At 38.9% G+C, this 14,666-nt stretch overlaps 1 protein-coding gene across 1 annotated transcript; it reads left to right on the top strand.

The window, feature by feature from the left end:
* Positions 1–10,115: 10,115 nt before the first annotated feature.
* Positions 10,116–11,096, top strand: LOC308706057 (odorant receptor 131-2-like; the record flags this gene model as incomplete). Its single annotated transcript, XM_081391443.1, has 1 exon — positions 10,116–11,096. One exon carries the CDS (start codon positions 10,116–10,118, stop codon positions 11,094–11,096), a length of 981 nt encoding a protein of 326 aa, XP_081247569.1.
* Between the last annotated feature and the right edge of the window lie 3,570 nt (positions 11,097–14,666).

Below are 14,666 nucleotides of genomic sequence, written 5' to 3'. Positions count from 1 at the left end.
CTTGTGTTTCTATAATGCATCACATAGCAGACATTACAGAATACATCTTTTTACATCTAAATTTCTATTGTATATCATTCCTTGACTACAAAATATGTGTAGCCCTGAAGGGTAGGCCTATAGACAGTTTTCGTTAATACACCAAACTCACATACATCATGTTTCTACCACGAAATTAAAAAATGAAAAGTAATTGTGACCTTTTTATCTCACAATACTGCTTTGGCTTGGTCTCTTTATGAGTTCACTGTTGTCTGTATCTGCTGTAGGATTAATATTATGAAAAATGCTCTCTCTGTCAGGGCTCATCCCTCTCAGATAGATGGATAGATAGAATGTTTTATTTAATCCCATGTCAGCATCTAAGGCTATTTTCATGGCAAAAATGCCATTACAAAAATACAAATATCATATAAATACCATAAAACCAAGCAAACAAACACAACAAGTCATATTATATAAAAACATTTTAATTAACATTTAAAGAGATAAAAAATCCAAAACCGTTTTAGGCATAAAATAAGTCCTTAAGTGAAATGACTTCATAAAAGAGCATTCTACTTGTATTATACCCAGGACAGTCCAATAAAATACGTTTAACAGAGAGGGGAATCTTACAAAACATGCATAAAGTTAGGTATTCACCTTTAAGCAAAAAGGCATGAGTCAAACTTGTATGACATATGACATCTGGTGAATACCACTTGATCAGATCTAGTTTTAAGAGTGATTAAAAGTCTGTTTGAAATTTCCGGATGAATTATAAGCTACTTGCACGTGCTCCACTCCTCTTGCCACTTATCTAATATGTACTGATTAATAAAAGGTCTAATATCTTAGGGAGGAATTTGACATTCACTTACTTCCTGATTAAGAGCTTCTTTAGCAGCTGCATCAGCTCGCTCATTTCCTGAAAGTCCAACATGGCCTGGAACCCAGCAGAAGATATACTGAAGATAGGCCAATACTGATTCTGTAGATAATCCACTTTGGTTAAGATGCAGTCCACTAAAGGATGAACGATTTTTAAAGTGTCCATTGCTTGAAGGCAAGATTTAGAGTCTGTAAAAATTATAGAATCCTTTTGTTGTGTATTTTCAATTTGTTCCAACGCTAAAAGCAAAGCACGTTCTTCAGCAGAGAAAATTGAGCATTGTTTTGGAATACGGATTCCATAACTTCGATGTCCAGTCACCTTTTGCTGCTGTTACACCATTTTCCACTTTCAAACCATCTGTAAATATAGGTGAGTGAAAAGGGAATTGATTTCTTATGTCCAAATATTGCATCTCTCTCAGACATGCAGAAATCACCAGAAGAACTAACATGGCCATTGGTGTTATATGGATGATGGGTTTGATTCAGTGCTTAATAGTCTGAGTTGATTATTTCCTATTCCATTGATACTACAAAGACAGCAATGCCTTTATTCTGCTCAAGAACTACTCTTTTCAGACTGCAGATATATAAGAATCTGGATTTAGCCTTCACTTGTGTATTTTTTGTGTTAGTGTGTTTTGTTTTTATCTTTACTTATGCCTCTATAGCTGCTGTGGCTAAAACAGCCTCTTGTGATAAGGCATCAGCCAAAAAAGCCACCAGGACTGTTCTGTTGCATCTAGGTGCAGCTGGGTCTCTGTGCTGCATCCATTTTAATCTGTACAATTTATATTCTACAAGTCATATAATCAATCAATTGTATATTGATTATATGACTTTGTTACACATAATGTATTTTTGTTTTTTAGTGTTTATGATTTTACCAAGATGTCTAAGTTCTCTCATATATGGTCTGAGAGATCTAGCCTGGTAATACCAAACTCTGCTACTTCGCTTTGCTTCGTAGACAGAGTCTGGAATGGCATAATAGAGAAGTGTTTTCTCTCTCGCGGGGGGTCGCTTGTCTGAAGTTTAAAATCATTGGTTACCCGTAAGCCAATCACATAACGTTTGGTTATGGCGTGTGTTATGCGCATGCTCAGCCGCATCTAACTTTCACTGTAAACACATGTATGATGCGAAAACAAAAACCATCAAGCGAAATACCGGAGTGAACATGGCTGTGAACGACTTTTGCAGATTATGTGAAGTAAATCTACGCATCCACGATACAATCAGCGTCTACGTCACGGCTCTCAGCCCGCCCTCTGTTCGTTGATTGGCCCGGCTGTTTTCAGGCCTGAGGAAAATGGAAAGCTATGACGCTGTCTCAGACTGAGTACAGAAGCGAAATGAAATTTTAATGGAGTTTATGCACACTTAAATAACTGTGCTGTCTTGTTTTCTGGGTAAAGACATACGTCTTAATTGGTTATAGACAATATATCCAGAATTTAACATCTTAAAGTTAAATTCTGTTTAAACATACTGAAAAAAAATCAAATATGTTTATTGCCAGATGTGTGTTATTAGTGCTAGGAATCATTGTTTATTTCTCTCTACAGAGTGTGAGCACATATATTGATAAGTGTATTGAAACGATTATTGTTTTCATTTCATCAATGTTTTAATAAAAAATAAAATACAATAAAATAAAGAGTCACTACTAACCATGAACAAGAATAAAAACTGATTAATCTGTCAACGCACTTGCTGCTATGTGAGATAATGAACACTTAATCAGTCAGTAAATAAACTGTGACGAGTGCTGCAAGTGGTATGAAACTAGCAGAGACTATAGAAAGCTGGTTGCCAGGGGCAGCAATCAATTTAGCAGTCATAAAAATATTTAACCATATAATGCATGCAGTCAGAGACTGCAGAAAATAAATTAAGATATTTGACTTTAATACCTCCCCCATTTAAAAAAAAAAACGAATATAAAAGGTTTATTAAATGTTATCATTCCCTCTTGTCTGTGCAAACAAACCTGTTCATTTTAGGAGATTGTGTTTGACTGTTCAAACGTCAGGAAGATCAGGCCTTTCCTAACTGAGCATGCAACACAACTTCTCGTCCAGGCGCTGGTCATATCTAAGCTTGATTACTGCAATGCTCTTCTGGCTGGACTTCCATCATTTACAACTAAACCTCTACAGATGATCCAGAACGATGCAGCTCGTCTTGTCTTCAACGAGCCCAAAAGGGCTCATGTCACTCCTCTGTTCATCTCTCTGCACTGGCTACTACTAAGTTCAAGACATTGACGCTTGCTTACAGATCTATCACAGGCTCAGCTCCCTCCTACTTTCACTCGCTCCTACGAGTCTTCATCCCTTCCAGAAGCCTACGATCGGTCAACGAGCGACGACTCATGGTACCATCACAGAGAGCCACGAAATCACTTTCCAGAACATTCTCATTCACGGTTCCATGCTGGTGGAATAATACTCATCTGGAATGCAGAATCCCTGACAACATTCAAAAGACAACTGAAAACTCATCTCTTCCATGAGCACTTAATCTCATAAAAATAATAATAATAATTCTTTCCTTTTCCCTTAATCCTCCCTTATCTGACTCTGAGCAATGCCTGAACTTTGTATTTTGAGCACTTCTTGTGTTGTTTTTGCCTCTTCACGATGACTCGCTTAATTTGGTCCTAATTTGTGAGTCGCTTTGGACAAAAGCGTCTGCTAAATGACTAAATGTAAATGTAAATGTTCACTCAAGTGTAAAGATGTGAGTGCTATGTGAAAACACAAAAGAGTGATTTAGTGTTTCATGGAAAAGGCCTCCAAAATGTAAGTCCCAAGTGAACAGGGGTTGGGTAACCCTGGCCACTGCGAGAAAAGTTATGATACAGGTGAATCCTTCAAGTCGGCTGGCCCTAAAGATCCCTTGACATATACATCGGGCCCATTGACTCAGGTGTCCTGTACAACTACATCCAGGCCTTTAGGAATAATGGAATACATGTATATTAGTTTAGTTTATATATATTTCAGGTTTTATTTTTGAACCTTATTTAATGTGTATATATTTCTGTAATACGTTAATCTACGCTACGAAAGCAATTCGGTCGAATGCGTTTTTGACTACCTCTGGGAGTGGTCTAAAGTGGACAAGCTCAAAATGTTTTAGACCACTTTTACACCTAGTGTCGTTCGAAACGCATCTTAATACCAGGTGTAAACAGGGCCTTACTGCTATGCCTATGTTATGATCTCAAATAATTATTTAATTTGTTTCATGTCTTTGTTTAGATAATTTGCACTAATATAATGTAAAGGGGATAAATATAGAAAGCCTCAGAAAATATGCATACTGTTGGGGGCGCTGTGAGAAGAAAAGACTAGTGAGTACAGAGAATAAGGGCAGTTAACGCATGTTGTTGTTCATGTTAAAACTTTCAGCCTCAAAATCTGTCATAGAAAACAAGAGAGAAAAACACCTGGGGCGAATAAATCTACAGAAAAGAAAAGGTTGTCATTGTTATTGTCCAAGGGGGGCAACACCTACTATATTCACAGCTTAGTGAGGCAGGCATTCCTTCAGCATGGCAAAGTGAGTATTGAGTTCCCCAAAGCACCAAGATGCAGTGTTGAAGTTCCTCTTCGAAAGGCAACATTTCAGGTTGCGTATGCAACCAGGTTCTCTGAGAAGGGGAACAAGATGCTGCATGTTGTTGCCATGCCTCAGGCTTGCCTGCGTGTCTCCTTAAAGGGATACTTCACCTCTGGGAAGATGAATGTGTATTTAAAATAGGTCATTTAAGTAGAAGAAATGTGGAGAAATTTTTGAATTTGGAGCTTTCTAGACTGAGAAAAGCCAGAAAATGTATTTTTGGCTTATGTGGATGAAAGACAACAACTCCCAGAATGCACTTGCTTCGCTGCCTTAGGAGGCCACGCCTACCGGTTAGAGAGCACAGTTGAAAACAACAAGGCTAGCCTAAAGCCTGTTTTATACTTCTGCGTCGAACTGCCGCCGTAGCTACGTCGTAGGCTTTGTGTAGCGCGCGTACCCTACGGCGTACCCTGACGTGCACCTCTCCAAAAATGTAACAACGCGTCAATTCTACGCGGACACAAGCGCGGTGATTGGTCTGCCAGAACCCCTCCCTCGGGGTTTCACATGCTCCCTAGGTGCGCGTCAACGCGGACAACGACACAGAAGTATAAATTAAAACCAACACGTTGCCTACAGCCTGTTTTATACTTCTGCGTCGAACTGCCGCCGTAGCTACGTCGTAGGCTTTGTGTAGCGCGCGTACCCTACGGCGTACCCTGACGTGCACCTCTCCAAAAATGTAACAACGCGTCAATTCTACGCGGACACAAGCGCGGTGATTGGTCTGCCAGAACCCCTCCCTCGGGGTTTCACATGCTCCCTAGGTGCGCGTCAACGCGGACAACGACACAGAAGTATAAATTAAAACCAACACGTTGCCTACGGCGTATAGGCTCCGGCGTAGGTCCGACGCAGAAGTATAATGAGGCCATACGGCGTATAGGCTCCGGCGTAGGTCCGACGCAGAAGTATAATGAGGCCTTAAGTAAGTGATGAGTTTGCCAGGGATTTAGAGACCCAAAATGTCCGGGATTCGGCTTTTGCGTTCTACAGTCGCCATTCATCATGTTTACTGTGGCGAGCAGGACGAGGCTGACGGCCGCGGGAGAACGGCGCGAGGCCGGTGGCTTCATTACTGAGACGCGCCGGGTCTCGCATATCTCACGGAGGAGCGGGAATTTTCTTAGCAATGTTAAAACGCACATCAACCATAGGGGTGGGGGAAAAAATCGATTCTTAGATGAATCGCGATTCGGGACGTGGACGATTCTGAATCGATTCACAAATGTCAAAAATCGATTTTCTAAAAAAAAAAAAAAAATTCTAATAACGTAACATTGACGGAACGCAAAAGGCGGAACTCTGAAGCGGACGTGCACGTGCGCGGACAGTCTGTGGCGTGCACATAACAGAGAGACGCGCACATAACGGACGCATGATGGCTAAGCGCCAAATGTGCAATGCCAGTCACAAAAAGTTACATTTTGACTGTAAGTTACTCTCTGCAGATGTTCATTCACTTTCTTTGTATAAGCTGTTTTTGATTGTGGTATACAGCAAAAATTTCAAGTCATAACTCTTTATTATTTAGTTGTGTACTATAAGTCAAGAGCGACTTTGTATGTAACTAATTATTCAGAATATGTGTAAGTCCACAAGCATTATACGTTATGATAGCTTCTGGTACATAATTCTATATTTTTGAACGAAAACTGTTTGTGAATTTGCTACAGCAAAATGTTTTTTTTTTTTTTTTTTGTATGAAGGATTATATTGCAGCAATATTATTGCTCATTGGAAATAACAAGAGGATGTTGGTTAGAAGTCTATTATTAAATGCTACTATGCTAGAGATTCAGAATATGCTGAAGTTTGTATTAATTTACTACAAGTGTGCTGCTAGTACAAGCACACATTTATTTTCCTGTTGGTTCTCAGCAATGTTGGGACATATGCTGGCAAATGTAACCTTACAGTTGACTTGCCAAATCACTTCCATTTGTTTTATTAATAAAATTAATATAGGAAGTATTAGAAGTAAGTTCGTTATGGGTCATCATAAATACTTTGCTTTAAAAGTACCAAGTAAAAACATTTTTTCAATGTTTTTGATAAAAGGCACTTCCCTGAGAATTGAACTTAATAAATGTGAAAAAGACACTTTAATGTCTGTTATTATGTTTGTCATTCTGTATAGCAAAGCAGATGAGAGTAGATCATGATCAGAAACCTGATTAGAAATCATTATGAATAAAATCGAATTGTTTTGAATCGAAAATCTTTTTGAATCGAAAATCGATTTTGAATCGAATCGTAGCCTCAAGAATCGGAATCGAATCGAATCGTGAGATGGTAAAAGATTCCCACCCCTAATCAACCAATCACTTGTTTAGCGTTCATGTAAACACTACAGTCAGATTCACCGATCGGAATTAATTCAGTTAGATTGAAACGAGAGGTGTGCATGTAAACAATGAATGGCGACCGCAGAACGCAAAAGCCGAATCCCGGACATTTTTAACAGTCTCGCCCGCCGGACAAGTCCGGGAAAAGGAAGATGGTAACCCCCAGAGCCATAGAGAGAAAGAGTTGCGACACTCTTTGATGTCGCCGCTAAGGCTGTCATGTGGTTCATGTACGCCCCAATAGTTCTAAAACATACGCTGGCTGTCATGTTCTTCTATGGGACAGACAGCAGCGATTGCATTATTGAACGGTAAATATAAAATAAAACACACCCCAAGTACTTTTTCAGCTGTTATTGCATTTTGTTAATGTCAGTTTTGCATTTGGAGACAAGTTTTAGGCTATATTTTTGGAGGGAAAAGCTTAGTGTTCATGTTCGCATGGGTAGTAGCACTGGCTTTAGCGGCTCTAACTTAACTTTTCCATATCATTCATCTGATGATGGACGTCTCATGATATTTATTTTAGCACAACTGGGCTATATTAGGCTATTGATTCACGTGATTTTGCTTATAAATTTTGTTTCAGCCATTAGCCTACCTTCGTGATCACGCAAAGAGGTCTGCCGTGGCGGTCCGTTCAGAATTCGCTTAAGCTAGCTCACTTATTCTGATGAAAGTGGCCACCCCAGGACCACAACGTGAAACATTATCATGTTAAGACTAAGAATATTATTTTAATATTAAGCCATACACATTGTCAAAACTATAACAGATTAAAACGAATTTAAGCATTGCTGATACAAAAGAAAGTTTTCAAATAAACTATTTTTATTAAACAATGACAGACAACAAAAATGTGTGCTTGTGTGAACAAGAAAAGCAAAAATCAGGGGCAGGTGATCCATGAAACAGACAGGACTGGTGATGGCCATAACAATCCTAGAGGTCCAGCATTGTTCTCACAAGCCGCTTCACTCAAGACAATAAAACATAATGAAAAGTATATCCCAAAAAATTAAATTAAATAAAAGTTGCTATAAAGGTGGCAGCGATTCATTACCGAACTCTTAAATGACGAAGTCGCGCTAGCTAACTAGCTAAGTTAGCAGGCAGTGCTTGAAAATTGGTTGAAACAACTAACATAAAATATAAATAATTACGCTGTGCATGTACAAATGAAGACCAGTATAAGCATCGCAAAGGGCCTCTGATACAAAATAGACAGTTGACCATTCAAAAGAGGTCGATATTTCAACAACTTAACTCTGGAACAACTCGACGCGCAGCAATGTAAGTGAATGGGGTCCAACGGCAAAATGACAGTGTTTAGAACTATTCCGCTCTTCAAATCCCGGAAGTAGGCGGTTAAAAGCGCCGCCATTATTTACAACGGAGGTCTATGGGAGTGTCGCAACTCTTTCTCTCCATGGCTCTGGTAACCCCTACTTACTCAGCTTTCTCCTATTATTCAGCTTTCTCCACAGAACAAGAGCATGCTAGCTTAGCTTCCAAAGAAAGACGGCTGATACTGTGTACATTCTGTGAGTGAGATCCCACCCTCTATGGGCGGGTTGAAAACATGCGGAACAACGCCATCTACTGGCTGTAGTCTTTAGCCTCTGGACAGAAAATCCTCCGATGACGCAAAATGACGATTTTTGCGTCATCGGAGGATTTTTTCCAGACAAAAAATACATAAATCTCTCCTCTCAGGGGGATATGAGGGGGGAAAGCATGGTAATTCGAAAATACTACAGGTTTTCTACTAATACAAAGCTTAATGCTAAATCCTGAAGTAACCCTTTAAAACAAAAGAGTTGATGACGTGTAACTCAGGCACCATTTTTAAAGTAGTGGGTGCTCTGCGTGTGACGTCATGTCTTGTTCCCTTTCTACAGCGTCTTGTTCCCTTTCTGGTTGAAACTCTCTTCACACTCGAATAGCATTCGTGCCCAATCCTGTTTCTGGAGACCTTCCTGCAAAGTTCAGCTCCAACCCTGATCAAACACAACTGAATCAACTATTTAAGATCTTCAAGTGTGTTAGATATGGGTTGGATCTGAACTCTGCAGATCGATCTCCAGGAACAGGTTTGGGCACCCCTGTCCTAATTGAACTAAGCGCAATCCTTTAATTCTTGCCTAATTAGTAGCTTTTATAAACATGTCTTATCCATTAGAAAAAAACATTTCTGATAAGGATCTTGAGACAAAACAATGGCTCTGACATATTTTAAGATATGTCAGTGCAAGTTGCTTTCAGTTAAAACAACTTAAACATGCATTAGGCTTAAAACTGTGAAACCGGGGGCTTGTGTGTTAACTATGAACATACTCTGAGTTGGCTGAATTTACTCCTTCACGCATTTTTGAAACCAGCATACCTCAAGTAAGCAAGGTTTGTCAACCGAGAGTTTAGGGTGTGTTTGATGGAGAAAAGACCTTACATCTCTTCTGCTTTATTGCTGTAGTTACAGTGTAAAATAAGCATGAATGAATATCAGAAGGTATGTTGAAAGATACAGTAGCCTAGTGTTTCAACCGCGGAAAAAACGTAGATAAAACAGCATGTAAACAATGTCACATAATGTTACGTTTACCACAGAAAAGCCATTCAGTGTTCAGTCAGCTAGAAAAATGAACTCAAGCCGGGGACACACTTAACGACTGTAAGGCCGATTATGAATGTAATTTGGTAGGCTACTTACGACTGATCATGCCCAAATGCGCAGAGTCACAGAGACAGTAGCGTTCAGTCGGTGTTTAAAATCTGCAGCAGTTGTTGGAAACTCTGTAAGTGTGTTCAATTCAGTCTTAGAATGTTTCAGCTAGTCGTTAAGTGTGTCCCCAGGTTACTATTTAACCTGCAGGCTACTTCAATATTTTAATGATATTTTGAATAGATCCGTCATATTTTTATTACAGCCACCATTTAAATGTTAATATTTATTTTTTAAATGAGTAGAAACGCCCTTTTTCCCATTACAACGCAACTGTTTGTGCTATGCTATTTATTGTCAGGCAATTATTATACAATGAATAATCTTTTATATTATTGTGTGCTATGTGGCATGCTTGTGACGCACGCACCCAAACCAGCCACTGGGATTTTGTTTGATGGTATTTAAAATGTGATGCTCTGACATCTGTGCCTTAAACAACACATGTTGGGGAAGCGTGTACTGTAGATTGACAAGGATTTTTCAGTATTGACTCAGTGTTCTATAACTGCATCTGTGGTTATACAATTTTGAAAATGTCTCATTTTAATGAATCTAAATCTAATCTCACTCAGACTCTGTTGATGTTGGATCAAGATGCACCAATGAAGGCGTTTTTGTTTGTGACCCCATGTGTCATTTTCCTGTATGTCAATGGAGTCATGATCTTCACTTTGAGGAAAAAGACTGTTTTTCAGGAGACATCCCGCTATATTCTCTTTGGTCACATGCTTTGGGTCGATACGCTTAATCTCTTGATGAGTGTAGTGTTGTATATATGTGGTGTCAGTAGGATTTTAATTACGAAAAATGTCTGTCTTGTTCTTCTCATGGCTGCAACAGCTTTCTTTCAGGTTTCTACCTTAAATCTGGCTTTGATGTCACTGGAGAGGTATGTGGCCATCTGCATCCCTCTCAGACATGCAGAAATCACAAATTTAGAAAGAACTAACATAGCTTTCGGTGTTGTTTGGATGATGGGTTTGATTCAGTCACTGTCTGAGTTGATTATTTTCTATTCCATTGATTCCACAAACACAGCAATGAATTTGTTCTGCTCAAGAACTACTCTCTTCAGACTGCAGATATATAAGAAACTCGATATAGCTTTCACATGTATGTTTTTTGTGTTAGTATGTTCTGTTATTATATTCACTTATGCCTCTATAGCTGCTGTGGCTAAAACAGCCTCCTGTGATAAAATGTCTGCCAAAAAAGCCAACAAGACTGTTCTGTTGCATCTAATACAGCTGGGTCTTGGGGCATCATCCATTTTAGTTGGAGTTATCCAAGAAGCTATTTATGTTTATACTGACCCTGTGACTGTACTACATGTTATGTATTTTTGCTTTTTAATGTTTATAATTTTCCCTAAATGTCTAAGTCCTCTTATATATGGGATGAGAGACCAGGCCTTTAGCTCTTTATTTAAATACTACTTCACATTCGGTAAAGGTAAAATTAAAGTTAAAGTTCAAGTTAAAGTTAAACCAGTTATAATAGAGCAAAACATTTAGTAGCAAGGTTTTTTTTTTTTTTTTTTAAGCTTAATTTACCATATTTAAATATATTGAATATGTTCCTGGACACTGAAATAATAATCTGAGATAAAATGTTGTGTAATTTGGTGTATAGATGTAAGTTCAGACTAAAATCAGACGAAATATGCAAGCATTTAGACATGTTAAACCTTTTTGACAATGTTTGTATTATATAAGCACAATGTAAGGATATGGCAAAAATGTTTTGCAATTGCAATTTTTTGTTAAGGACTATGGTTATTACAGTTGTCATTTTGATTATAGTTATTTTATAACGTTTTGGACAGAATTAACATCTGTGAGTAATGAACTGTGAGTAATGGCCTGTTCATTCACTGATTCACTAAGGTGAGAAAAAAAAACATGTGAGGAACAAAATAAAGTGTTTATGTGGAATGAAATGCTTCTCTTTAGAATGGCTAACAGGGAAGAAGGGAAGGATTAAATAAACAAAATAAAATAAACAATGCAGAGCTTTGAAGAGTATACCATAATTAGCACTTAAGCATTGTAAAAGTTTTGAACAGACTTTTAATTTTCCTTTTTTAATGTTTTTTTTTTTTTTAATGTGAATAACATTGCCAAAAAGTTAAGGTAAGATCTAGTAGTGCGAATTAATCATGATGACATTTATGGGATGTCATTGCACCAAATTCAAACAACATCATTATAATTTCCCTTCTGTGAGTTTTTAGAAAAGGAAGTGTGTCTTTCGTGACTTGAAAGCTCTCGAGTATCATGACAAACACCCCCAATGGAACTCCCCTGCACTTTAAAGTTAGTGATCGCATTAATTATTTACATTGACTTTTCAGACTGACAAACATGTTTTTCTTTATACGATTGTTTGGGAATAGGTATTTCCATAAAGAATAACAGAGACAACTAAATTTCATCAGAGATTCACTAATCGTCTTTCTTCAGGGCCTCAATCCATCACAAACACAAACAATTTTCTTAATGAGAGGTTAGTCTTATCACGACTCTTGAGTCTTATTCAGCACTCAATCATTAGAAATGACATCTGGACATGACTCACTATTTCGGTCAGAATGGTGTGGGGGGGGGGGGGTTGTACACACGTATACGCAAGTACGTGTCTAAATGACACTTTCTCCTTTTGGTGTTTTATTTCATCAGATAAAAAAATATTATCCGAAGCCTAAATCATAAAACTGTATGTAGAAACAATATTTTAAGGATAAAAGAGAATAAAGAGAAACAACATATTGTCATGTCAATGTTAACGGAATTCCAAACGGAAGTGAGCATCCCTATGCCCTACTCCCTTCGAAGGACAGATCCCTTGAAGTAGGGACTTTGGAGTGAGCAGGGAACTTGTGTGCCATTATGTAGCTGTTTGGAACACACTTGGCGAGGGGAACATCGGAAGACAATGGCTCTGTGCCAAATGGCACACTTATGCACTTTCGGTCTTGTGGACTTACAATGGCTTCCTCATGCGTGTGTCCGTTAAGTCGATGAGACCGTAGGGTGTCCCATTTGCCATTTTAGGTTTCAGAGGGGTGCTCGCTCACTCGCTCGCTGCTAAGGCCCTGTCCCAAATGGCACCCTAAGCACTCGTGGTCTTCCTACGAGTCCGCACATTCGTGACGTAATGCCGCTTTGACTGTCAGGAAAAAGTCTGCTGCGGAGCCCGCATTAGTGTGAACTCGGCAAAAGTGTGCATCGATGGCGCATATCGACCGCAAAGGGGGCGCTCGCGAGCACCCTTCTGAGGCTTAAAATGACACACCCTACGGTCTCACGGACTTAACGGACACTCGCACGTGGCAGCCGCGTAAGTCCACAAGACCGAAAGTGCATATGAAGTGTGCCATTTGGGACTTTGTGGTCGATATGTGCCCTCGATGCGTACTTTTGCTGTGCCCACACAGATGCGAGCTCCACAGCAGACTTCTTCCCGACAGTCCCAATTCAGGTGCTGCATCCTTTGAAGACCACATCCTTCGAAGACGCGGCCTTCGAAGAACGCACCGAGACTCGTTAAAAGCATAGACAGTAAAAGAAATGGACACAGTGACCCCATTGGATTCAACGGAGAAAAGTGAAGTCATTTAGAAGCACTCACTTCCTGATGGCTGAGCGTACTGCGCAGACTCAAACTGAGCTTGACGACGTAGATGTGACGTGAGCAACCTTTCTGTCTTCTAGTAGCTGTGCCAAGAGAAATCTGAATCATTCCCTTCTGAAACTTACAGAGAGGGAGAGTGTGAGTAGGAGCTGTCCATGAGCTAGGAGCAGGAGCAACTTTTGCTAAGTATTCTGATTAATTATTTTGTCATTTTGCCTCCACGTCCCCCCGATTGCCCGCGAGCTTCTCCTCCTGTCCATACGGTAATGTCTCTACTGTGCGACAGAGAGTCGCGTGGTTATGACGCAATCGTTAGCCTATTTTTACAAAAACTGCTTCTACGGGGCCATAACGTAAGATACAAGGTAATGGAGCCTTTTATACATTTTCGTGTTTCTTTAGAAATAAATAATGGACAAATGGAGTCTTTAAACGCCTCAGATGTAAAGTTATTCGCTGTCAAAGTGACGCCAAAATGAATGGCCACTTAATCTCAGAGGCAAATATTGTACTTTTTATGAAAAAAACTAACTTTTTACACGTTTATTAGATTTTGATATTAGATATTGTTTAAAAAAAATAAGAACAGTATATAATAGAAACACTAAAAATATTTCTTATAGATCAGGGATAGGCAATGTTCGGACCTGGAAGGCCGCTGTCCTGCAGAGTTCAGCTCATAGAACGTTTTGCATGTTAAAATATTATATGGTTTGATTTTTGAGTATGTGAGTTAATTATTCTTAAATTGTCTTCCCTCTTTCTGAGAACATCTCAGTGACATGGCAGCCCATGCCTGAGTCAGCCATACAAACCTGTTGCTGAACAGTGGAAATATGCCTTCCTCCCAGTCATGATGTCCCACCGGCAGAGGCCTTACCAGGGTCTCATGGACCTGGACCCACCAGGACCTCCTGCTCAGCTCAATAAAAGTCTACAACAAAAAAATTATTCCAATATGTTTTATGTATACTGTTAATTTAAACTTTTTTTTTCTTGTCTTAAACGTAACTTATCTTGTAAATAGTTGTAAAAAGTATACTCTAAGAAAAATGTATAGAACAATTCATTTTGTATCAAATGTACAAATTAATTCACATGGCAAAAATAAATGTACAGAATGATTTCTTTATTACATTTACAAGTTATAACTTGCATTACAAAAATAAACAATGCACAGAAATTATTTTTTGTTTAATTTACAAATTATAACTTACAAAAAAAAAATATACGATTGTTTAATTTACAAATTTTAATTCACATAACCAAAAGTTTATTTTTCTACCAATCTGTCAAGAGAAAACAATCTGTCCATTCTCTCCCTGCTCTGTCTCTCTGAAACTTCATGTCCTCCCTAAATATATCGATCAGCTCATCCTCTGTCTCGTTTGTCTTGGCTGGTGCTGGTTCCTCGTTCTATCCTTCACGGCCCGGGGAAAGAAGGACGGCAT

The sequence above is a fragment of the Scardinius erythrophthalmus genome (assembly GCF_964197995.2).
Source record: "Scardinius erythrophthalmus genome assembly, chromosome: 17".
Lineage (NCBI taxonomy): Eukaryota > Metazoa > Chordata > Actinopteri > Cypriniformes > Leuciscidae > Scardinius > Scardinius erythrophthalmus.
Note: the sequence above shows the minus strand (reverse complement) of the source record. Positions and strands in the feature narration are given on the sequence as shown.